This window comes from Myxocyprinus asiaticus, chromosome 37 (assembly GCF_019703515.2).
Source record: "Myxocyprinus asiaticus isolate MX2 ecotype Aquarium Trade chromosome 37, UBuf_Myxa_2, whole genome shotgun sequence".
In the NCBI taxonomy this organism is placed as follows: domain Eukaryota; kingdom Metazoa; phylum Chordata; class Actinopteri; order Cypriniformes; family Catostomidae; genus Myxocyprinus; species Myxocyprinus asiaticus.
Window position 1 is genome coordinate 25,531,787 of NC_059380.1, and position 26,449 is coordinate 25,558,235.

The following is a 26,449-nucleotide window of genomic DNA, read 5'->3' on the forward strand; positions in this document are numbered from 1 at the left end:
TTGCGGATGCAGCGTGTGGTGTAAATGTCTTTGATGGAGGGAAGAGAGACCCGATGATCTTCTCAGCTGTCCTCACTATCCTCAGCAGGGCTTTGAAACGGTGCAAGTCCCAAACCAGGCAGTGATGCAGCTGCTCAGGATGCTCTCAATAGTCCCTCTATAGAATGTGGTGAGGATGGGGGGTGGGAGATGTGCTTTTCTCAGCCTTCGAAGAAAGTAGAGGTGCTGCTGGGCTTTCTTCGTAATGGAGCTGATGTTGAGGGACCAGGTGAGGTTCTCCGCCAGGTGAACACCAAGGAATTTGGTGCTCTTGACGATCTCCACAGAGGATCTGTCGATGTTCAGCGAAGAGTGGTCACTCTGTGCTCTCCTGAAGTCAACAACCATCTTTTTTGTTTTGTCCACATTCAGCCACTGCACTTCCTCTCTGTATGCTGACTCATCATTCTTGCTGATGAGACCCACCACGGTCGTGTCATCGGTGAACTTGATGATGTGGTTCGAGCTGTGCATTGCTGCACAGTCGTGAGTCAGCAAAGTGAACAGCAGTGGACTGAGCACACAGCCCTGGGGGACCCAGTGCTCAGTGTGGTGGCGGTGGAGATGCTTTTCCCGATCCGGAATGACTGAGGTCTCCCAGTCAGGAAGTCCAGGATCCAGTTGCAGAGGGATGTGTCCAGGCCCAGCAGGTTCAGCTTTCCAATCAGATGCTGAGGAATGATTGTGTTGAATGCTGAGCTGAAGTCTATGAACAGCATTCAAAGGTATGAGTCCTTTTAATCCAGGTGGGTGAGGGCCAGATGGAGGGTGGTGGCAATGGTGTCGTCTGTTGAATGGTTGGGACGATACGCGAACTGCAGTGGGTCTAGTTTGTGATGGCCTGGATGCCCTGCCACATGCACCGCGTGTCGCAGCTATCCTGGAAGTGACTGTGGATTCTCTGGGCGTGTGCGTGCTTTGCCTCTCTGATGGCCCGGGACAGCTTGGCCCTCGCTGTTCTTAGGGCCGCCTTGTCGCCTGCTCTGAAGGCGGAGTCCTGGGTCTTCAGCAGCGCACGCACCTCCGCAGTCATCCATGGCTTCTGGTTGGAGCATGTGGTGATGGTCTTGGAGAAAGTGACATCATCAATGTACTTGCTGATGTAGCTGGTCACTGATGCTGTGTATTCCTCCAAGTTGGTAGAGTCACCATATGTTGCAGCCTCCCTGAACATGTGCCAGTCAGTATACTCAAAACAGTCCTGAAGAGCAGAGATGGCTCCTGCTGGCCAGGTTTTCACCTGCTTCAGAAGCGGTTTTGTGCGCCTGACAAGTGGTCTGTATGCTGGGATTAGCATAACAGAGATGTGGTCTGAGTAGCCGAGGTGTGGGCGGGGCTCCTCTCGGTACGTGCCTGGGATGTTTGTGTAAACAAGATCCAGTGTGTTCGCCCCTATCATTGCAAAGTCCACATACTGATGCAGTTTAGGGAGCACTGGCTTGAGATTTGCATGGTTGAAATCTCCGGCGACAATAAACAGTCTGTCAGGGTGAGCATTCTGCAGTTCGCTATTAACCCCATACAGTTCACAGAGCGCTTCTTTAGCATTAGCACTGGGGGGAATGTAAACTCTGGTTATAATGACATTGGTGAATTCCCGTGGTAAATAAAAAGGTCTGCATCTAACAGTCACAAACTCCACCAGCGATGAGCAGTAGCTAGAGACTAGCATAGAGTTCTTGCACCATTCCCTGTTGATGTAAACACACAATCCACCACCATGAGTCTTACCGCATAGAGCTGCATTTCTGTCGGCACGAAACGAGGCGAGCCCATCTAGCTGAATGGCGGCGTCCGGAACTCTGTCGCTGAGCCACGTCTCCGTGAAAACAAAGACACAGCAGTCTCTAAACTCACACGCGTATTCAGTTTCTTACTTCAAAGCACCTTTGTTAACAAAGGGGTTCACAGCTTATACTAAACCTCTGTTTAGTTAGAAATTGTATGATACTTGCAATGCCTTGGCTGTTGAGAGAGTGCCCTGATGCAGTCTCAGGAGAAAGTCTTGATGGTTCCTTGAGTCGATGGTGTTGAAGTTGCAATCAATTTCTTCTGTGTTGAATGAAGAAATTATGAACTTATGGTATTAGTTTTACTCCGTTTTGATCGAGGAAGTTACACATGACTTGATGTGTTTGAGGCCTGCCGGCCCGTGACCTTGCGGTCGGACCGGGTGTTTCCGGTCCCACACGAACAGCAACCAGGAGAAGAAGGGAGAGAGAGAGAGAAAGAAAAGGGGGATGTCACTCCGACAGTGCCCTTTAACTCCTGAGGGTGGTCACTCCTCTCGAGTTGGGTTTGACCAATGAGAAAGGTGCAGTTTTCCAGTGGGAAATGTTCCTTTGTTTGGAAGCTGACTCATTTGCATGATTGGAGTAAGGTAGCAGTTTGTGCCCCTTTATGCTCTGATTAATATAACATGCATACAATGCATGCTATAAGGCAGTGAGATACACCAATGTGCAGAGAGTCACACAAGGATTAATTTGATAGGAAGCATGATACCAATAATTTTACATTATCTAGTGGTTCTGTCATAAAGCATGCATAAAACGGTATACAGTACAAAAGACGCTATACGAGACAGTAATAATCATACAATGTCCTGGGGATATGCATGTTTATTTATAGAACAGTTTGTCTATAAATTAATGAAGAAAAGTCTGTTTATGGACTTTATGTGTCTTTCCTATGGGGGAATGGAGTGAGTTTACTTTACCCACATTGCTTTTGCATGTGGCTACCTTCCCCCACCTGGAATGTCTCTTAGGTCCACTAGTTGCTGGACCAGTGTCATTAAATAATGAATAATTGTGTGTCTGATTGGTCCAGATGCTACAACATTATGTAAAAAGCTTACTACTTCTGCATGATTCAACCAATCTAACGGTGCACTTTCCTGTGTACAGTGTCAAGTTTTAACATATATACGAAATATATATAATATTAAAATGAACTAGATAAAAAAGTTAGTCAAGACAAACTTTGATGTTGGGTTGAGAATGCCTAGCCTGAAAGTTTGAAGTAGTTGTAAAAGATTGGAGTTTGAAGGTTTTAAGTTTGAAGTAGTTACAAGTTTAAGTAGTAGTTTTAAAAGTTCAAAGTTTAAAGATTATAAGACCATTCAGTCTATCAGATAGATAGACAGATAGATCATTTGGTTGCTAGGCAGTTACCAAGGTGATACTCAAAAGGCTCCTTGCTACCCTGAGTCCAATGAACGAAACCAGAAGTCTTTATGTTGTTCTGGTGCAGAGATATGTGATTTGTTACTTGGTTGCTAGGGTAACCCATCTGGTTGCTAGGCAGTTATCAAGGTGATACTCAAAAGGCTCCTTGCTACCCTGAGTCCAATGAACAAAACCAGAAGTCTTTACGTTGTTCTGGTGCAGAAATATGTGATTTGTTACTTGGTTGCTAGGGTAACCCCATCTGGTTGCTAGGCAGTCACCAAGGTGATACCCAAAAGGCTTCTTTCTCCCCTGAGTCCAATGAATGGAACCGGAAGTCTCTACGATGTTCTGGTGCAGAGATATGTGATTTGTTACTTGGTTGCTAGGGTAACCCCATCTGGTTGCTAGGCAGTTACCATGGTGATACTTAACATGGCTCCTTGCCATCCTGAGTGAAATAAGTCAACCCGGAAGTCTGTATTATTTTCTGGTGCAGAGATATGTGATTTGTTACTTGGTTGCTAGGGAGTTACCAAGGTGATACACAAAAGGCACCTTGCTACCCTGAGTCAAATGAAAGAAACCGAAGTCTCTACAATATTCTAGTGCAGAGATATGTGATTTGTTACTTGGTTGCTAGTGTAACCCCATCTGGTTGCTAAGCAGTTACCAAGGTGGTACTTAACATGGCTACTTGCCATCCTGAGTGAAATAAGTCAACCAGGAAGTCTATACGATGTTCTGGTGAAGAGATATGTGATTTGTTACTTGGTTGCTAGGTTAACCCCATCTGGTTGCTAGGCAGTTACCAAGGTGATACTTAACATGGCTACTTGCCACTCTAAGTGAAATAAGTCAACTCAAGTCTCTATGATTTTCTGGTGCAGAGATATGTGATTTGTTACTTGGTTGCTAGGGTAACCCCATGTGGTTGCTAGGCAGTTACCAGAGTGATACTTAATGAGGCTCCTTGCTATCCTGAGTGAAATAAGTCAACCCGGAAGTCTCTACGATTTTCTGGTGCAGAGATATGTGATTTGTTACTTGGTTGCTAGGGTAAGCCAATGTGGTTGCTAGACAGTTACCAAGGTGATACTTAACATGGCTCCTTGCTATCCTGAGTGAAATAAGTCAACCCAGAAGTCTCTGCGACATTCTGATCCTGAGATAACCATCTTAGTGATTTTGAATGGAAGTCAATGGTGTTTGGTTGCTAGGGTGCTCTAAATGGTTGCTAGGGCATGGCTAAGTAGTTTCCATGATGATACTTGAAGACTGATTGCTCACCCAATTCAAACAAGCCAACTCTCATGTCTGTAGGACATTCTGATCAGGAGATATCCATCTAAGCCATTTTGAATAATAATAATAATAATAAGTTTAAATAGAATTTCAGTAGGTTGGCTTTCTCAAGCCAACCTAATAATAATAATAATAATAAGTTTAAATAGAATTTCAGTAGGTTGGCTTTCTCAAGCCAACCTAATAATAATAATAATACGTTTAAATAGAATTTCAGTAGGTTGGCTTTCTCAAGCCAACCTAATAATAATAATAATAATAATAATAATACGTTTAAATAGAATTTCAGTAGGTTGGCTTTCTCAAGCCAACCTAATAAGTTTAAATAGGATTTCAGTATGTTGGCTTTGTCAAGCCAACATAATAAATGTCTATTTTTCCAGCCTGTTGTATTAGTAGCCTATTTATTTATTATCCCTTATTCATTTTAGATACAGTTATTCAATATTGTTATTTACATAAGCTAAATTGCCTATAACATTAATTAAATCTTGTTTTATTAGGCTACGTATCGTATTTTAATGGGGATATAATTTATTACAGCTGACAGTTACATGAGCAAACAAGGTTTGTACATCAACCGTAACAAGCTCTCTCGTAAATGTAAATGAGTGTAAATGTCAACATCATACTGTATGTTGAAATGATTGATGCCTGTCACACAAAACATGAGCTCATTGATGTCATAAAATATCAGTCTGCTTTATTATTCTATCCGTTACTCCTGGTCGGAGTGTTCTGTAAATATTTAGTTTATACGTAGGGTTACGTTCTACCCAAGTTTAATGGTGCAACGCTTAAATATTTAGTAGTAAATATCCATGTATCGGATCGGTGCATCCCTAGAAGAAACAAACAAGAACTGTTCGGACCAATCATGGAAAAGCCCTTAATGATGGCATGTATTGTTTAAGTTAGCTGATTGATTTAGTCAGTTAGAGTGCAATGTTGTGCAATCCTGATTTGTGACAATATTTTCAGGAACCGCAATGTTGTGTTGAGATAATGAGTAACAGTTTGGTAACAGACAATTTCAGAAATCCACATTTAGTGGTTTTTCACCTTTTACTATTCAGTACAAAAGATCTTGTGCCACAAGACTTTGAAAACACGAGTCAGAAGTACTTTAGTAGCAGAAATAGTTTGGGCTGTGATAACCATTTTATGACCGTGGTGTTTTTTTCAGTGTCTCCAACTCTTGAGATCACAAATTGAGAAACTACATGGACTTTTTATTTGTACTTAAAAAAAAGAATAATGTGTCACCACAGGCCCATTTAAAATGAACTAGTAAAGGCAAAAAAAGGTGATTAAAAATTTTGATTTTTTTTTTTTTTTTAAAGAAATGGTAATTATTCACAGACCTAAATAATACATTGTCCCTTAAACCCTCAAAAAATCTTGATGTTGATCACATAAAATGTCCATGGACACGTTACGTGTCAACTACCCATAAGCACAAAATTGTTAATATTTCATTTTCACCCTACAGTAGCCTAGCAATAGGTATTTCAACAAAATGTGCAACCAGATGACATACCATATCTCCTCTGCCCTTTATTTTATCTTAAAGGGATAGTTCACCCAAAAATAAAAATAAAAACTCTCATAATTTACTTGCCGTAATGCCGTCTCAGATGTGTATGACTTTCTTTCTTCTGCTGAACTGAAACGAAGATTTTTAGAAGGATGTCTCAACTCTGTTGGTCCATTCAATCCAAGTGAATGGTGACCAGAACTCTGAAGGCCCAAAAGGGACATAATGGCAGCATAAAAGTAATCCATAACACTCCAGTGGTTAAATTCCCAAACAGTATGCACAAAGAATGCAAATTGCCCCCTTAAAAAAAAAAAAAAAAAAAAAAAAAAAAAAAGGGAAGAAGAATGTGGAATAAAGGTTGTGACTAATAGTAAAAAAAAAAAAAAAAAAAAGGACTTACATATTGATCTGTTTCTCATTCTAATTAACCACTGCGACTCAAGATGGCGCCGACACAACATTGCAGTTTTTTGTTTGTTTTGTTTACAATTCTTATGTTTTTTGTCTTGGATGTTGTGTGCCTTATTGTCTATGACAGACAAACACTTTTGGACATTGGTTCTGCAATTGCTCACCATAAACCGGACTTCAAATTCCGACCCGCTGTTTACGTACACAGCAGCGGGGCCCTTTGTCTGGGCAGCCCGGCCGCGGAAATGCAGAAGGAAAAGGGGAAGGAGAGCCGGTGTTCTCATCAGAGTATTCAGCCATCTAACCCGCGGGGTTCTCCGTGCACCGAGTGGACAGAGCGAAAGACCTCTCAGGTAAAAGCAGAGGTGGTGGTGTATGTTTTATGATCAACAAATCCTGGTGTGATCAGAGGAATGTACATTCTATCAAGTCTTTCTGTTCTCCTGATCTGGAATTTCTCATGCTTCTGTGTCGACCATTCTGGCTACCGAGGGAATTCACAGTGGTCATTATCACAGCTGTGTACAGCCCGCCACAAGCCGACACAGCCCGGGCACTCAAGGAACACGCACCCTGAGGCAACGTTCATTGTGACCGGGGACTTTAACAAAGCCAATTTCAAATCATTCGCACCAAAATACCACCAACACATCAGTTTCAACACACGAGGGGACCAGGTTTTGGACTATTGCTACTCTCCCTTCCGGGATGGCTACAAATCCCTCCCCCGCCCACCATTTGGCAAATCAGACCACTCTTCCGTTCTGCTTCTACCCGCTTACAGGCAGAAACTGAAACAGGAAGCACCCACCCTCAGAACGATCCAGTGCTGGTCGGAGCAATCAGATTCCATGCTACAAGACTGTTTTGATCATGCAGACTGTGTTCCGATGTTCCGGTCCACCTCTGATGACAGCATCGAGGTTTATGCTGATAGCGTAACGTCTTTCATCAGAAAGTGCATAGAGGATCTACCCCAACCAGAAGCCATGGATAAATAGCGATGTTCGCGTGGCACTTGATGCGCGGACCTCCGCTTTTAATTCTGGGAACGCGGAGGAGCATTAACAAGCCAGTTATGCACTCTGCAAAACTATCAGAGCAGCCAAACGCCAGTACAGGGACAAGATTGAAGGACAGTTTAACACCACCAACTCTAGAAGCATGTGGCAGGGAATTAATATCATCATGGACTTTAAAGGGAATAAAAACTCCGCCGTGAACACAGCTGTCTCTCTCACGGATGAGCTAAATTCTTTTTACGCTCATTTCGAGGGAAATAACCGCCCTCGTGGAGAGAGCTCTCGTGGCCGAAGCTACAGAGGTTAGTTCACTCTCCGTCTCTGTAGCGGATGTAACCCGATCCTTCCGACGGGTGAATATCCATAAAGCTGCGGGTCCAGATGTCATTCCGGGCCACGTCATCAGAGCGTGCGTGAACCAACTGGCTGGTTTTTTTATGGACATTTTCAACCTTTCCCTCTCCTTGTCTGTGGTCCCCACATGCTTCAAAACATCCACCATTGTGCCTGTACCAAAGCAATCCAAAATCACTTGCTTAAATGACTGGCGTCCTGTTGCTCTGACCCCCATCATCAGCAAATGCTTTGAGAGACTAATCAGAGATTACATCTGCTCTGTGCTGCCTCCCTCACTGGACCCACTGCAGTGTGCTTAACGCAACAACCGCTCCACTGATGATGCCATTGCATCTACACTACATACTGCTCTCTCCCACCTGGAAAAAAGGAACACTTATGTGAGAATGCTGTTTGTAGACTACAGCTCAGCATTCAACACCATAGTGCCCTCCAAGCTTGATGAGAAACTCCGGGCTCTGGGCTTAAGCAGCTCGCTGTGCAGCTGGATCCTGGACTTCCTGTCAAGCAGACGCCATGTGGTTAGAATGGGCAGCAACATCTCCTCATCACTGACCCTCAACACTGGAGCCCCACAGTGCTGTGTTCGCAGCCCACTCCTGTATTCCCTGTACACACATGACTGTATGGCAACACATAGCTCCAATGCCATCATTAAGTTTGCTGATGATACGACGATGGTAGGTCTGATCACCGACAATGATGAAACAGCCTACAGAGAGGAGGTGCACACACTGACACACTGGTGTCAGGAGCACAACCTCTCCCTCAAGGTCAGCAAGACAAAGGAGCTTGTGGTGGACTTCAGGAGAAGAGACAGAGAACACAGTCCAATCACCATCAGTGGAGCACTGGTGGAGAGAGTCAGCAGCTTCAAGTTCCTCGGTGTCCACATCACTGAGCTCACATGGTCCATCCACACTGAGGCCGTTGTGAAGAAGGCTCATCAGCACCTCTTCTTCCTGAGATGGCTGAGGAAGTTTGGAATGAACCGCCACATCCTCACACGGTTCTACACCAGCACTGTAGAGAGCATCCTGACTGGCTGCATCACTGCCTGGTACAGCAATAGCACCGCCCACAACCGCAAAGCCCTGCAAAGGGTGGTGCGAACTGCCAGACACATCATCGGAGGTGAGCTTCCCTCCCTCCAGGACATATATACCAGGCGGTGTGTGAAAAAAGCTCGGAGGATCATCAGAGACTCCAGCCACCCGAGCCATGGGCTGCTCTCACTGCTACAATCAGGCAGGCGTTATCGCAGAATCAGGACCAGCCGACTTCATGACAGCTTCTTCCCCCAAGCAATCAGACTTTTGAACTCTTGATCTCTCAAGATCAATATACATCAGCACTGCACTTTATTAATCTTATTATCTCACAGTGGAGTGTCATAAATTATATTCTCTCTTAACAACACACTGGCAACTGACTATCAACCGACAGCCTGAATGTCAATACAGTACAATACAACCTACTGTATATTTTATATATACTACATATACTATTTTTATTGTATAATATGTATTCTATATTGTATGTATTGTATACTGTACATTGTATATTATTATTTGTATATTGTGTTGTGTGTATATTAGATATGTAAATTGTGTTGTGTAAATCTGATGTTTATTGTAAATTGGTATAAGTCTCATCAATGTCATGACTGCTATCTTGCTCGGAACTGCACCCAAGACTTTCACCTACTATTGCACTTGTGTATATGGTTGTGTGACAATAAAAGTGATTTGATTTGATTTGATTTGATTTGATTTGGAGTCTTATAGATTACTTTTTTTTTACTTTGTTATTTTTGGCCCTTCAGAGTTTTGGCCACCATTCACTTGCATTGAATGGACCAACAGAGCTGAGATATTCTTCAAAAAAATCATAGTAAATGATGAGATAATTTTCATTTTTGGGTCTACCTTTAATGTATGAAAAAAAATTACATTTATTCTCACATTTCTAATTTTCATTGTATTTTCTGAATGCACTTACACAGTGTAGCACATTTCTGATGCATACTATGAGCTCCAGGTAAAGCATCCTTACAAGAAAACACTGTATCCAGTTGCTAGGAGTTGATGAATAATTCACAGTTGAACCTGAAATGGGGGGAAAAGTGTTAAGCTACACACTTTCATACACTCACAGCCCAGCCTCACGCCCTCACTGCACATTATAAATGTTATTATGGGAAATAAAACTCACAGGATTGGTAACATTAAGAACCGTTTTAATAGTTCAGCTTAATAGAAGTGAGCCCAAATGTCATTACCATTAGTCAGTTGGTGCGCTAGCCACCAAACTGAATGCCCAAGACTCATTACAGAAAAACAAAAGCCACAGCTGGGTTGTGTGGGCAACAGAGCCCCCAATGAAAAAAAAAATAGAGCTGGATCTAACCTGGATAGGGTTTAATAGACCTGTAATATAGGTTTTACAGGGCAAATGAAAAAGTATTTAAAGGTCGTTGCTGTTTTACTCTGTAAAAGTGCATCTATTTTAGATTAACTGACTTTGATTTACTGAATTGTATTCTTGCATGGCAGAAAACAATTCCAGATAGCCTCGTTTAGAAATGATTTTCATCTGCACTACATCAGTCTAAACTTTAATTGGTTAATGCTAAGTATCTCATTATTTATGGAAAACTGGTTTCAGTCCTTTAATCAGAATACGTAAAAAATTTAAAGAACTAGTGATAAACCGATATATTGGCCAGGGTGATATATCGTTTGATATTTGGCCATTTTGTGATTATCGCCCAGTTGTCCAATTATCAGAAGTGGTCATTCTTCTTAACATCAATTCTTGTATATTAAGTCCATGCAGCGTTTTAAAATAAATGCACATTATCGGTTTTCACATTTTCATTTAAATTCAGCAATTATACATACATCTTATTTGCTATCATTTGTTTTTATATAAATTGTCATTATATTGTCTAAGTATTGGCACTGGCCATTGAAACAAGCCATATCAGATGACCACTAGTAAGAACGTGTGTCTTTAGAACCTAACCCGAAAACAAAACATGGCCTACTCCATACACAAGGATCATTGAGACATAACCAAATCTTAGGTGGCTGTTCACGTATACTGATCTGTACCAAAGCAGCAGGGAATTTATAAGAAGCCAAAACCTTCAGAAAGGATCTGCCACTCTTGCAAGGGCAAATAAAATGATTATCCTATTCACCAAGAGCTGTCAACCAAATAATAGCATGCCAAAGTTAACCAAAATCTAAGCAGTGTTTTCTACTCAAAGTACACAGCAGCGGCAACATTTTAAAGACTGCTTCTGTTAACAGCTTGTAAGTCTTGTGTATTGTACTATTATTATTATGCTTTTACCTATGCTAACTCCAACGACCTTCAGTGCTGTGTTGCAGCAGAGTCTAGTGCTGCCCAGCAATTTCAGATGGGCCCGAAAGGCTTTTACTCATATTGATTGGAAAAGCACACTTGCAGAGGAAGGAAATGCAAAACCCATTCCCTCTAGCATGAAATACCAGCAGATGTTATTGAGCTCTGCCTTCCAGGCCCCAGGAGGCCAGCTCAGGAAGCCTGTTTACTGAGCATCAGCCCCAGTCTCGCCCACATTCTACATCATATGCGCTTTGGGGGGGGGGGGTCATCCTCGGGTTGCCCTATCCCAGAGCTGCACATCAAGTACATCCTTGTACTGTAGAAGAGCGCATTGCTGAAAGGCGGATCGAGAGAAGATTCAGAACACTAGAGCATTGTGAAAGAATGATCAAATATAACTCCACAGCCATTATTAGCATGGCAAGGATTTGCCTGTTACTGTAAACTGATTCCAAACTATATAAAAACATGCCAAAGACTCAAAACACTCAAGTCTGTAGTTAGATCTTTTAATGGATCAGAAGTTCTCAAAAATGTAGCAATTCACAGTTGACAAGACAGACTTAAAATTAAATCCTTTAAATATACTTGGGTAAAAAAGAACGAGGAATGCCTGTTATTGGATTTTCGGTTTCTGTTGTGTGCTGTGTTGTTTACCTCAAAGCCAATGGTTCAAAGTGCTCTTAAATATGATATCTAGTCTCAGAATGAACGTTGCTCTATCTATATTTTTTCAAACTAAGTTTTACATGCTGCGTTACACGTTTTGCCGTAGTTTTCTGGTGAAATTTACACTAAAGGCGTTACAATAATTGTGCACTTTATTCATTTTCACACCAATCACAAGTACAATGTCTGATTATGATTTTCTAAATACCTTTTTTTTATTTTTTTTTGCTCTATTACTCGCACGCTGCTATATGATATCAAAACACTTTTACTATAACGCATAATTTAAAAAAACAACACATTTTAATGCTTGTTTTACAGACCCACCTACATTTTCATTCTTATTCCAAGGTGATCAGCTTGCATTTTTTTTTTTTTTTTTTCTCTCCATATAATGAAAATAAATGGATACTGAGGCTGTCAGTCCCGGACATTCAGTCTAACATCTCCTTTAATATGTCATAACTATTTCTGGCTTTGCAACGAACAAGGGTAGGATGTAACGCATGAGGGCATCTAGATTTAATAAATCACAAATAACAAAAAATATAAGATTCAAAATTGTATAATATATGGTCTACTAACTTTACAGCAACAATACAAACACACATTTTTGAAATATGTGACTTTTGTATTGAGCCAAGAGGTCAGTGTGTGATGTTTCAATCTTCTGTCGGGCACACGTCATCCAGGTTTCGCAGGTCAGAGTTCACCAAACTTGAACTTAATTCTTACATACGTATTTTAATGCATTTTTGTACCATTTATTATAGTAAAACTCAAATGTGTATCTACACAATATTCAGTAATTACAAATACAATCTTGTCTCGCAAGTTTTAAAGGAATAGCTGACCCAAAAACGAATATTCTGTCAATATTTACTTATCCTCATGTTGTTCCAAACCCTTATGGCTTTATTTCTTGTGTGGAACACAAAAGATGTTAGACTGAATGTCCGTGACTGACAGCCACAGTACCCATTTATTTTCATTGAGGCTGATGAGTAAAGCAAAAGACATTACAAAAAATGACTTTAGAAATCAATATATATATTTTTTTATTTTCATTTCATTGGACATAAGCTTATCGCTTACCTATAGTTCTGTCCGAGGTAGAATTAAGGGCCGCTCACACAGAATGTGTTCTTGTGTTCTGTATGAAATACTTTTAAATTGTTTGTCTACATGTCTTTTGCTGTTGTGTCATGTCTTGCTTTTCAGGGATTTTTTAAGATGCAGTGTCAAGTTGTTTAACCTTGAAAAACTCATCTTTAGAGACTTGTGTTTTGTTCCATTCCGTTGCGCAAAAAAGATGTCCTTTGTGAACGGCTCCTAACGATTCTGCTTCCTGCTCTCTTTAAGTGTTGTTTGATGTGGTGCGTTGCTTGTAGTAGCATATGGGCTGACTGCAGAATTCGCAAAAACATGCTTTTCATTTCTTTATTTTGTAATTTATGTATGGGTCAAATGGCATGATTGATTGCATTAACGTATTAAATTGACAGTGCTGATACATTTCTGTTATCCTTTATTCACCGATTTCCTTTTTTCACTTCAAATGCTGTTAAGGACCGCACTGCCATTGACATCGCAAATCTAAATTTCTGTAATTGGATGATACTCTTATTAAAAGCTTCTTTTGTGCCTCCCTCTCATAGACCACTATTGTCTAGAGCTCTTGATCAAGTTGACTGAGTCACTTTTACTCCATTCTCAGCGACTGAACTCTGCATCTCCTTCACAGTGATTGTTGGCATCTCTGTGGCTTCTCTAACAAGTGTCCTTTTGTGTGTGCGGAGAGTTTTGAGGGTTGATCTTTTCTAGGCAGTGTTTTGTTGTTTTGATGAAGCTTCCACTTCCTCATAATTGAAACAACAGTGGCCACTGGGACACCCGAACCCTTGGATATTGTTTTGTAACCTCTTTGTTTTTACAACTGCCCTTCAAACATACAGTACTCCACGGTGCCTTTACTTTGGGTTGTTTCCAAAGAATGTGGTAGATCAAAACAGTTCGAGATAAGCGGTTTTTGTAAATAATTTCACTAAAGTGACCCCTACCAAAGAGTTCAGACACATTGATAAAATGCCACCTTTTCAACGAGTCAGTATGGGGTGGGGACGATGTGACCAAAATATTATATCACAGTTTGAGTTATTTCTAATGGTCTTGTCTATGACCAGTGTTAATTTAGTCAATGAAATTACTGACGGAAATGTTTGTTGGTGAAGGGTTTTTGGATTTCGTCAATGATAACGAAGACAAGATGAAAAGACGCATCATGACAATAATAAAAACGATTTTAATTAGAACATACTGTTAACGAAAATATGATGAGAAAAGAATAATACGTCAAGATTTTTAGAATGTGCTAACAATGTCTAGAAAAATCTAGGAATAATTGATTCAAATAGCCTAATGTTGCATGTTGGTGGAATGGGTTAATTACCTCACTCAAACGCATCCTATCACGCAGATTAATCTGCTATATCCGCAGCATAAATGTCATATTACAACTTACAGTACATCTGCACAGACAATTGAGCGAATTAACAGGTTAACTTGAATTAAGTTATGCGCATGTCAGAATGCATACCTTGCATACTGAATATGCTGTTTTTGTAAAATGCGATACATGTAGGCAAAAGCAATATCCTAAACTGTCTATAACACTGAATAGTCTCTAAATCAACAACACAGTAACTTCTAAAAAGTAGCTAATACTGTAGTGTACTTCCGTATACGATATTTATTAAAGGCTTTTCAGGAGATCATGTTTATCAGACATTTTTTTTTTTTTTTATGTTGATAAATCATATGATTTATCCATGTTTAAATAATTAAATGTTTATACAATGTCCAAAATTTTGGGATATTTGTTTAAAGTTTGGTCTGTTATGGTTTAAAGAAAAAAAAAAAGACTAAAATAAACTGTTTAAAAAATTAACACTGTCTGCGACAGTCGCAGTTTCAGAGTAGACTTTGGTTTTCTGCGTGGACTTTTTGCTAAATAAATGGTATAGCATAATCTCATACCACTGAGCCCGAATTGAGTACATAAAATTTCTGCCCTGATAGGGTTGTAGCAGTCAACAAATTGCTGTTGTTTCTAAATGGAAATACATGTAACTCTGAACAACAAAGCGCAGTCATGAAGTGGTAGGTTACACAAGCTTTCAGAAATGCTAAACCGCTTTGCATGAAAACATTGGCTGTCCTTGGTTGCAACACTCAATAACAGATCCACACTGTAATTGAGGCAACATCAACACAACAACTGTTCGTCTGGAGCTTTATGAAATCGTGTCATTGGTCGTGCTGACACAAGCCTAGGATCACTGTTTGCAAAGCTGAGCGTTGGCTGGAGTGGTTTATTGCTTGCTGCCATTGCACTCTGAAGCAATGGGAACACGTTCTTTGGAGTGATGAATCATTCGTCACCATCTGGCAGTCTGACGGACAAATCTGGGTTTGGTGGGTGCCAAGAAGAACATTACCTGCTTAAATGCATCATGCCAGTGTTTGGTGGAGAAACAATAATGGAATGGGATGGTTTTTCAGAACATTCTAGACATTCCTGTGCTTTCAAATGTGTGGCAACAGTTTGACGAGGGCCCTTTCCTGTTTCATTGTTACAGTGTTCGCAGACACAACAGGAAATCTATACAGAAATGGTTTGTCAAGGTGGATGTGGAAGATCTTAACATGCCTGGACAGAGCCCTGACCTTAAACCCACCCAACACCTGTTAGAAGCAGCAAAGGGGACCATCTCCACAATAATGCTCATGATATATACTGTATAAACAGTTGAGGGCATAAGTTTGCATCCCTTTTTGTCTCAAAGTTACACACCCCTTTTGCAATTTATACAAATATAAAAAGATATATATATTTTTAGTACTGCCCTTCAGAAACCACATAACAGATAATAATAATAACTATTTACACAAATGATCGCGTTCAAACATTAACATCCCACTGGTTCTTAATGTAGTGTTTTACCTTCTTTGAGCATCATCAATACATTTTTGCATCTTTTATAATAGTTGTGTATAATTCCCTCAATTGTCCTAAGTACCAAAAGTTGGATCTCAGCATCATGTAGCCACTACTAAAAAGAACTCAAATGTGCATAAGATGCTGGGAAACCAAAGAACGTGCAGCACCTGGAGGATTTTTCTGAAGAAAAGTGAGCAGCTTTACTGCTCAGGACAAAGCAGTGACTCATGCACAACTATCACTAAATAAATCATTGATCATCGAGGAAGCAACACACCATATTAAGAATCAAGGGAATGTAAAATTTTTGAACATTTATTTATTAACAGTTATTTGTCTTATGAAATATATGTAAAAATCTGTTATTTAAAATAGTTCCATCAGGGCAGTACTAAATAAAAAACAAAATGCAATTTTTATTATCTCTCTTAATTTTTTAAATGATGAACATCTTGCATATTCTGCAAGCGGGGTACAAACTTGTGCACTCAACTGTATATATAATTTGTTTTTTCAAAATTTCAGAATGGACGGATATTTCCTTTTAAAGCAGCACATAACCAAAGCACATTTAAAAACTTGATTAACAGATGAGGGCTTGTGTGTCGCTGCTGTCCACTACACATCAGAATGGATAAGCATTTGACCACCTTTATATGGTTTCAGCTATCCATTCACAAACAGTTTTGACCCTGTTTACATATGTATTGCACTGTCCATTTGTGATTGGGCCACTCAGAATGCATCATAATGGTATAAATGAGGTCCAAGAACATTTGCCATTACACACATTTTAACATTAAAGTAAAACCAGAGCATTTTGGGTTCACCAAAAACCATTTTTCTTTTCAACTTTATGCACTCTTCAGGAGATGCTCTGAATGCAGTCCGTGGTGCAGGTCAGTGAGATTGTCAAGTTCGTTCGAAGTGCTCAGAGAATGCTCTACACCGGCATTGGAAAATATGGCACAAAAATACCCTGTTTATGGCATTTCTATATTTGCTTAAAATTCCCTTATTTTTTTAAATTACTTTAAATGATCCCTTATCCTAATTTTAAGCACACAATAAATGTTGTCTGTTGTTTTAACCACTGTTAGATCAAATAATCGCAATCAGGTGATTATATAATTGATCGATCAAACCGATAGTACTGCCCCAATTTCACGCCATTGGTGGAGTCAATGTTGCAGTGTCGAGCTTGTAAAAGGATTAGTTCACCCAAGAATGAAAATTCTCTCATAATTTACCCTCATGCCATCCCAGATGTGTATGACTTTCTTTCTTCTTCAGGACACAAATGAAGATTTTTAGAAGAATATTTCAACTCTGTAGGTCCATAAAATGCAAGTGAATGGGAGTCAAATTTTTGAAGCTCTAACAAGCACATTTTAGCAAACATAAAAGTAATCCATTCGACTCAGTGGATAAATTAATGTCTTCTGAAGCTAAATGCTTTGTGTAAGAAATAGATCAATATTTAAAACTTTTTTTACAAAAAATTCACAAGGGTCGAGGTCAAGCACGTTGGCAAGTTCACATGAGAACTGACGTGTGAAACAGGAAAAAATTCAGAAGCGCATTGTCATTTACAACAGAGGAACATAGAGAATCATACATAGATGCCTCATTCGGCTGGTTTGAATACGTCAACTGCGGCACCATCTTGGAATAGTGAACAAGGAAAGCTGTTTGAATCGGTTTGAATGCAAGTGAGTGGAGGAGATGCCTCAGACCGAGCTCCTTGCTCAGACCGAAAAAGTATCGTGGTCCATAGAAACAGCTGCTAATAAGGGATCTACGTATGAATATCTATGCAGAGGAGGTTTACGCGCTTACATCACGTGAAAGGCAGTTTGAACTCCACCCTCCTCAATGAGCTGGACGGAAGTAAAAATTTTATGGACCTACATAGCTGAAATATTCTTTTAAAATTCTTAATTTGTGTTCTGCTGAAGAAAGACAGTCATACACACCTTGGATGGCATGAGGGTGAGTAAATTATAAGATAATTTACATTTTTGGGTGAACTATTCCTTTAAGATTCTCAACCAACCAGAGCAATGTTTGATATTTAATGTTGTGCTACAGGGCCAACTGTTAACATTTTAATTGTAATTACACTTTTATTGCTATTAATTGCATGTATCAGTTATTACTGAGAAAGGCCCCCAAATAAAGATTATTTAATTAAAATAATTATAATATAAATATAATTCAGATAATTAAAATATTACATTATTGTGGGAGTACACAAGTAAAAACTGATTAAACTATACATAAAGTGGCTTTAGAAGTCTATTTGTTGTTTCTGTTATTTCCATTGAACATCAGTATTATTGGCCTACTTCAGACAACTTTCCGTTTTGCAATTGAGATCATCAGTCTCTCAGGATGTGTTCCGTCTGCGTAAAACAAATGCTTTTGGAGCGTCTCACTTATGTTGCATCACGTTTCACTAGTTTTTAGCATCTTGCACCATTATGCAGCATTGCCAGTATAGCCATAAGCTGAGTCTGCGCTGACTGCCCCCTACTGCCCCTGATTCACAAAAACATCAAGGCAGTACTTCAAGCTTCAATTGCTCCAAAATATACGTACAGTCAAGGGACATAATTATTATTCTTTTTTTTTAACTTGTTATTTTCCTAAAATTAATCAAACTTAATCGACAGGCCTAATTTTTATGTGAAAAAATTACACATTTTTAAAGCAAAATATGAAAAGAATTCTATTTTCACTCAGATTGTTATGCCTATAATATAAGTTGTAATAATAATTGTAAAAAAAAAAAAGAAAATGCAAAATAGAAGCATTTTCACTAGTGGTCTAAAACTTTTGGGACCCACAGCATATTTGTAACAAAATTAGACAAATGCGACAAAAATACTGTAGGTTTAGTAATATTATGTAAAATCCACTTATGTGCTATTAGCTTTCTAGCTTTGACTGAGTACTACTAGAGCAAAGAAGCAAATGATTACTGCACATTTCTCCCAGGAAGCTTGTTTTCAGGACACACTGTTAGCGCTCCCACAACAGATGTGCTGTTGTGAATGCAAGGGCTTCAGCCCACCCGCCACACTACATTAAGGTCAGTGTGTTCCTTGCCTGTGCCCTCATGATAGGCGCACTGCGCCATACTTACCCTGGCACAAGACATCCTGCCTCCATTCCCTCATCTTATCCTTAGAAGTGCACAGAGAAGGGCGCTTTCTTGAGGGGGTCTGTCTGTGCTTCCACCCTACATAGAGGATGTGGTGTATGGTTTCTGTCTCATGCCATGAGCGAGGGGGCTTGTATTCCGACCCACATAATCAGCGGGTTTGTCTATGAGGAGAACAGCACATCTGTTTGGGGTTGGCCAAAATAGATGCATTCATGCATTCTTGTGACTATGGATTATGACTCCCTCCCACGCCTGAATCTGTCTGTCTGCCTAACTCTTTCTCCATCCTTTATTTTCTTGAGATATCAAGAAGTTTTGCTTTCATTTGGTTCTTCACTCTTTCTTTTTCATTTTCATTCTTTTATCATTTTTTTGTTTCTGCAGTCACTGTTATGTTCCAGGGATTAATTTTTATTAAAAGAGTTGTTTACCTATAAACAGAAATTGTCATTTCAAACCCTTTTAAACTTTTTTGGTCCATGGAACACAAAGGGAGAAATTTTAAAGAATTTACTGGTTGCTCTTTCTAGCTTTCAAACTTTAAAAAGAATGCAAAGGCACCATAAAAGCATCATTAAAGTGGTCCATACAAATCTTCTGAAGTCATACGATAGCTTTGTGTGAGGAGCTGACTGAAATGTAACTCTTTAATTCTACAGGCACCCCCTGGGACCTTTATATATATATATATATATATATATATATATATAAATTTATACAATTAATTACAGGTTTAATTTTCTTGTGCATTACATTTTACATTTTTGTTGTTTCATGAATTGTTTTGTGCTTCACAATTATGTTCGGTTCCATTGTGACAGCTTACCCCAAATAATATGCCCCGCTATAACTTTCTTTTTTGTTCTTGGGCAATGCTGTTGAAAATGTTAAATATTTTATTTTATTTTATTTTATTTTTTTGTAGCCAAGGTTTGTTGTGATACAGAAATTGATGTTTCTTTTTTTTTTTTTTTTTATAAACTTATCACTGGAAAAAAATTATGTGTTGGATTTACAAAAAATATATACGTAGCATATTTTTATCACATTTTTTAATTAAATTCAACATATGGTCATTTTTGTCAGCACAACTAGAAAACCTTTGTTAGATGTACACAAATATATCAGTTCATTCAACTTCATTTACTTAAAAATGTGTCACATGAATAAGACTTAGCAACGAATAGCAAGTTGTTTGAAATTTAAATTTTGTCACGGCTCTGGTGAGTTTGCCGGTTTATTCTGTTGTTTTGTTTTTCTCTCTCCCTCATGTCTTGAAAGCAGAGCCGGCACATATGATCAGTGTTTCCATGGGAACATTGATCGTTCCCAGGGAGGCGCTGATCATGCCACTGATTAACGTGCTAGCTACACCTGTTCCACTCTGATTGCACTCCCTACTTAATCCTTGTGTGCCCTCACTAGCTTCACTAGATTATTGTTTGTGCTCTCATGCGGCTAACCTTGCTCTCTTTGTCTAGTTGGTGCTGTCTCATGTATCTGTTGGTTGCCTGTCTCTGCCCCCTTGTCGGGAATACGACTGCCCTCCTTCGCCGGGTCTTTGTTCTCTGCACCACACCATCAACAGAGACTTCCTACATATGTGCTCCTGACCTCCACAATGCATACACCTGTCTACGAACACACTCCACCTTTGCCCACTGTGTGGCCACTATGCGCACTAAGACTCGTTCTTCACCTCCTGCTACTGCAGCCAGTGCTGGGATCGCCAGTTCAGTTTACTGACATTTTCTGTTGTTAGTAAATCCTGTTAGTTGAATGCTTTTGGATCCCTTTGTCTCACTTTCGTTCTGACAGAATAATCTAGCCACTCATGGACCCAGTGAAGGAATCTACTCTTTGCTCCACCCTTTCGCAGCAAGGAGCACTGCTGGGGCATCAACAGGATAAAATGTCCGCTTCTAACCGGGCATTGGAGCTGATGGCATCGCAGCTCGCTGAACTCAACGCAGTGGTCCAACAACTCCGTCCTCTCCCCATCCCGGTCCCTTTCAAGAAACACCCCCATCGGCTTTGACGGTTCCCGTCAAATCAAGCTCCACTCCAGAAGGGCTGGTGAGTGGGGGACTGCCATGTGGGACAACAGACATCCGTGCTGCGCCACTTATGAAGCTTTCTCCTCTGAACGTCAGCAAGTGTTTGATCATGCGGCTCAAAGGAGGCTTCAGGAGGCTGGGAGGGTCTTATCCGGACTGTTCCAAGGAGATCGAGTTGCTGACCATGCGATTGAGTTTCGCACCCTGGCCGCTTCCTGTGAGTGGAACAACCACGCCATGTGGGACCTGTTTTTGCGTGGGCTTTCCGACAATGTCCAGAATGAGATTTATCCTTTGGATCTTCCCCCTCATTTTGACGACTTTGTGGACCTCAGTCGATCAACGCCTGGCCCTCCGCCATAATTACCATCGACGCCCCTCTTCACCCTCTCGGGCGGCTGACCATTCCCTCTGACCCACTACTTCGACCAGGTCACATGAATCTCGTTCCGACACTGAGCCCATGCAAGTCAGGAGAACGCCGATGTCATGTAAGGAGAAGCGCCGACGCCTAGTTGAGGGACTATGCTTTTCTTGTGCCTGGTTCAGGCCATTTCTCTTTTGCCTGCCTGTTAAAAGACACCACTCGTCAGTAGGAAGGGGGTAACTGGCGAGCGCAACACCATTGGACATAGCCCCCTGACTTCGTTCTATTCTCCCGGCCCGACTGCAGTATGGTTCTGCCAGTCACACGGTCTCGGCTCTGGTGGATTCCGGAGCCAAAGGGAACTTCATTGACATCGACTTGGCTTCAAAATGGTGGCTTCCTAGGGTCCAGTTGGACGAACCCATCACCGGCCAGAGAAGCCCTCATATGGACTGGCACTCGCGTCAAGAGGTCAGTGGACTGACACCAGTCTAAGCCCCCAGCTTAAATGTGTGGGCAGAAGGTTTGGTTGTCCTCCAAGGACATTCCGCTCCGACTACCCTCACATAAGCTGGGTCCCAAGTTTATCGGGCTGTTTCCCATCGCCAATGTCATTAGTCCTGTTGCGGTCTGCCTCAAATTACCACCTCACCTCAAATGTATTCACCCCGTTTTCCACGTCTCTAAATTAAAAAAGTTTTTTTCATTCCAATTTGCACCCGACCACTCCCGTCTAAGTGTACCAATATCTGGTCGACTGGGATGGTTATGTACCTGAGGAGAGGTGTTGGGTCAAGGCTCCGGTGAATTTGCCGGTTTATTCTGTTGTTTTGTTTTTCTCTCTCCCTCATGTCTCGCTGGCAGAGCCAGCATGCATGATCAGTGTTTCCATGGGAACATTGATCCTTCCCGGGGAGGCGCTGGTCATGCCACTGATTAATGTGCTAGCTACACCTGGCTACACTTAATCCTTGTGTGCCCTCACTGTCTTCGCTAGATTATTGTTTGTGCTGTCAAGCAGCTAACCTTGCTCTCTTTGTCTAGTTGGTGCTGTCTCGTGTATCTGTTGGTTGCCTGTCTCTGCCCGCATGTCGGGAAATGTAGTTACCTTCCAGTTTGCTTTGCACCTGTCCTCGCCGTCCACAAATCGCCAGTGGAGTATTCTGTCATCTCTGCCCGTGTGTCGGGAATACGACTGCCCTCCTTCGCCCGGCCTTTGTTCTCTGCACCACACCATGCTTCAATGGACACTTCCTATGGATCTGCTCCTGACTTCCACAGTGCATACCCCAGTCTATGAACACACGCGGCCACTACGTGCATTAAGACACATTCTTCACCTCCTGCTACTGCAGCCAGTGCTGGGATCACCAGCCATTGCCAGTTCAGTTTACTGAAATTTTCTGTTGTTAATAAATCCTTTGACCTGTTCTTCTGCTTTTGGGTCCCTTTGTCTCACTCTTGTTCTGACATATTTACAGTATATCACTGTTTCTACTTAATTTACTTGACTCTAAAGGAAATAATAACTGAGGCCAGGCATTAAACTTGATTCCCCAAAGAAGTGCACATAAATCTGCACTTCAGCTGTGCATATTTACATGTGCAAGTAAAAATCATATGAAATTAACAGGATCCAAGTTGACCAGTTATGCAACACTAATCACCCTAATCATGACTTCACATGAAAAAGCTATTTACAGTAAAACAACATCAATAATAAAAATAAAAAAAATGCTAAAAATAAAAAAATCTCTATGAATTCTTAATAACAACTAATTAAATGCTCACATAAGTTCATTTTGACAAAACAAATATTAAATGAAATTATTAAAGTGCAAGGGCTTATGGGTATTCCCCACAACCTCAGGTCTGTACTGATTGTTTGAGTTAGTAGTACTTAAAATCTTAAATGTATGGATTTGTAAGCTAAAGAAGTTCAATGAACTCATTATTATTCATTTACTTTATGTAACTAAGTTCGCCTTAAAATTTATATTTTGTGTTGTACACATTAATAGAAATTAAGTACAGCTTAAAATTATATATATGTAAATTTCTGAGTAGAAGCTTTTTATTTTTATACGTTATGGTTGAGTTAAAAAAAAATAAAGATCCTCATTTCTTTGTTAATAGTTGTGAATAAAAGGACTTTTTTTTTTTTTTTTTTTGCCGATTTGCATTCTTCGTGCATATCGCCACCTACTTGGCAGGGAGAAGAATTTATAGTAATAAAGGACTTAAATATTGATCTGTTTCTTACCCACACCTATCATATAGCTTCTAAAAGTATGGATTAAACCACTGGAGTCGTATGGATTACTTTTATGCAGCCTTTATATGCCTTTAGGGCCTTCAAAGTTTTGGTCACCATGCACTTGCATTGTATGGACCAACAGAGCTGAGATATTCTTCTGAAAACCTTCGTTTGTGTTCTGCAGAAAAAAGTCATACATATCTGGGATGGCATGAGGATGAGCGAATGATGAGAGAATTTTCATTTTTGGGTGAACTATTCCTTTAAGTTGCATAAGCTCTATGTGAGTGCAGTTATTGTAACATTTAAAAAAAAATTCTTATCCAGTAATCACAAAGTACTGGTAAAGTCATAGAATTTCATTGGTCTTTTATAAGGCACTCAGGGACATGCTGTATTGCGAATATACTCTACTGCTCATCATGCCTAACAATGCCCTTTAGCTGTGACCAAATTCATATTATAGCACAGCCTTCCACACTTTATTGCTTAACTGAAACATTTTGATAACTGCACAACAAAAAAAGCTGTACCACTATTTAAAGAATAGTTCAACCAGTAGAAGCTTTTTTTTTATACGTTATGGTTGTTGAGCCAACAAATCTTTTTGTATCTTGAGAAATATTTACTGGAGAAAAAAGTGTGACTTTACCATAATTTACTTTTTAGTGTAACTAGCCTTGGTCTTCCCTATATTTTGGGACACTCTTATCACTCTCTCATGTCTTGTTTTATAGACGGTGGCCATTTTGGAGCAGAGGTTGACACTGACAGAAGACAAACTGAAGGAGTGTATTGAAATGCAGCACAAGAGCAGCTGAGTGAAACAGACAGAGAGACACACAGACAGACTTGTCACGCTGCTGGAGCTACAACTACTTCTCACTGTCACTTACCCAAACACATCTTTATAATGCCTTTCTTGTGTCTATTTCTGCCCCTTTCACACCCAAATAAGAGTAAAAAAAAATAAATAGTTGTGAATAAAACAAGATACAATTGTTTTATTACTTGGTAGCAGATGTTTTGTATGATGTGCAGATTTTTGCATTGAAAAGCACTGTTAAGGCAGAATTTTGCTGAGGGTGTATTGGTTTCTGCTGAGTATGGGCGTTCATTCCGCATTTGTCCTGTGCTACAGGCGGTAGCATCAGAGGAAGCATCAACTTCACTGTAATGCAATCCATCCTCAAACCACAGACTGAAATTCAGCCTTGGGTGGAAATCTGACAAGAGAAATCAAAATGCAAAGCATTCTTTACTTGTGGAAGCTAAGCAGTATGCCTTTTCATATTTTAAACTAAATTAGCTTGGATTTGTTGTCTTTTTCACTTTTGTTGCTGTATTGTTGATTGTTCATTTTTCTTGTGAACCTGTGATAGATTTTCTTAAAATTTAATGAGCTGTTGGTCTTAAAGGAATAGTTTATGCAAAAGAATGTAAATTATGTCTTTAATCTCTGACTCTCATTTAATTCCAAACCCATATGACTTTCTTTTTCCCTTGGAAGACAAAAGGAGATGTTTGGCAGAATGACAGCCTCCGTAAACTTTCACTTGCCTCATTTTCCATTCAATGAAAGTGACTGAGGCTAACATTCTGTCAAATATTTCCTCGTGTTCCATGGGGGGGTCATGTCATTTGTGTTTGGAACAACATGAGGGGGAGTAAATGATGACAGAATTAAAATTTTGGGGTGAACTTGCCCTTTAACTGGGTTTTATTGTGCATTTTATGTTTTGCTTTATTGACATTTTCTTTGAGAAAAATAAAGTTTTGTTTATATGACATTATGCTTTTTGTGCACACTATTCGGTGCTCTTATTGTGTATTACTGTAAATAATAAAAAGAGTCCTTGATGCTGATTGGTCTATACAAGGTTTCTACTGTGCTAAAATAAGCAATGAGGAGAGGCGGTGTTAAATTACGAATATAGTTGAAGCTAAAGGCTGTTGTTAGACACAGATGCCATGTCTGAATATACATACTTCCCTATTATAATGCATACCTAAAAAAAACTTACTGTTTTATCATCTGAGAAGTGCATCCTTTATCAAATACAGTACATACTGTGAGAGTACGTGATTTTGGGCGCAGAGAGATACACACAGCAAAGGTCTTAAAAGAATAGTTCACCAAAAATGAGCTTTTTCTCATAATTTACTCATCCTCATGCCATCCCAGATGTGTATGACTTTCTTCTACTGAACAAAGATTTTTAGAAAAATAGCACAATGCAGCTGAATTGTGGCCAGAACTTTGAAGCTCCAACAAGCACATAAAGGCAGTATAAAAGAAATACATACGACTCCAGTGGTTTAAATCCATTCCTTCAGAAGTGTTATGATAGGTGTGGGTGAGAAACAGATCAATATTTAAGTCCTTTTTGACTATAAATGTCCACTTTCACTTCTATATTCTTCTTTTTTCTCTTTTTTTTTTTCTCTGCGATTTGCATTCTTCATATCTCCACCTACTGGGCAGGGAGAAGAATTTATAGTAAAAAAAGGACTTAAATATTGATCTGTTTCTCACCCACACCTAACACATCGCTTCTAAAGTTATGGATTAAACCACTGGAGTTAATACATTTTAAGCTGCCTTTAAATGCTTTTAGGGCCTTCGAAGTTTTGGACACCATGCACTTGCATTTTATGGACCAACAGAGCTGAGATGTTTTTCTGAAAAGGAAGTCATACACATCTGGGAT

The 26,449-nt window shown here is 39.9% G+C and overlaps 1 protein-coding gene across 2 annotated transcripts in view; it reads left to right on the forward strand.

The window, feature by feature from the left end:
- LOC127428176 (POC1 centriolar protein homolog A-like) overlaps window positions 1-25,777 on the forward strand; it is a 134,543-nt gene extending 108,766 nt beyond the window's left edge. The window contains exon 9 of one of the 2 annotated variants that reach the window (XM_051676344.1): window positions 24,476-25,777. In XM_051676344.1, coding sequence (XP_051532304.1) covers window positions 24,476-24,559 — 84 coding nt within the window. In that variant the 3' untranslated portion in view covers window positions 24,560-25,777. The remainder of the gene's footprint in view (window positions 1-24,475) is intronic. The other variant, XM_051676343.1, reaches the window with a different exon arrangement.
- Window positions 25,778-26,449: the final 672 nt, after the last annotated feature.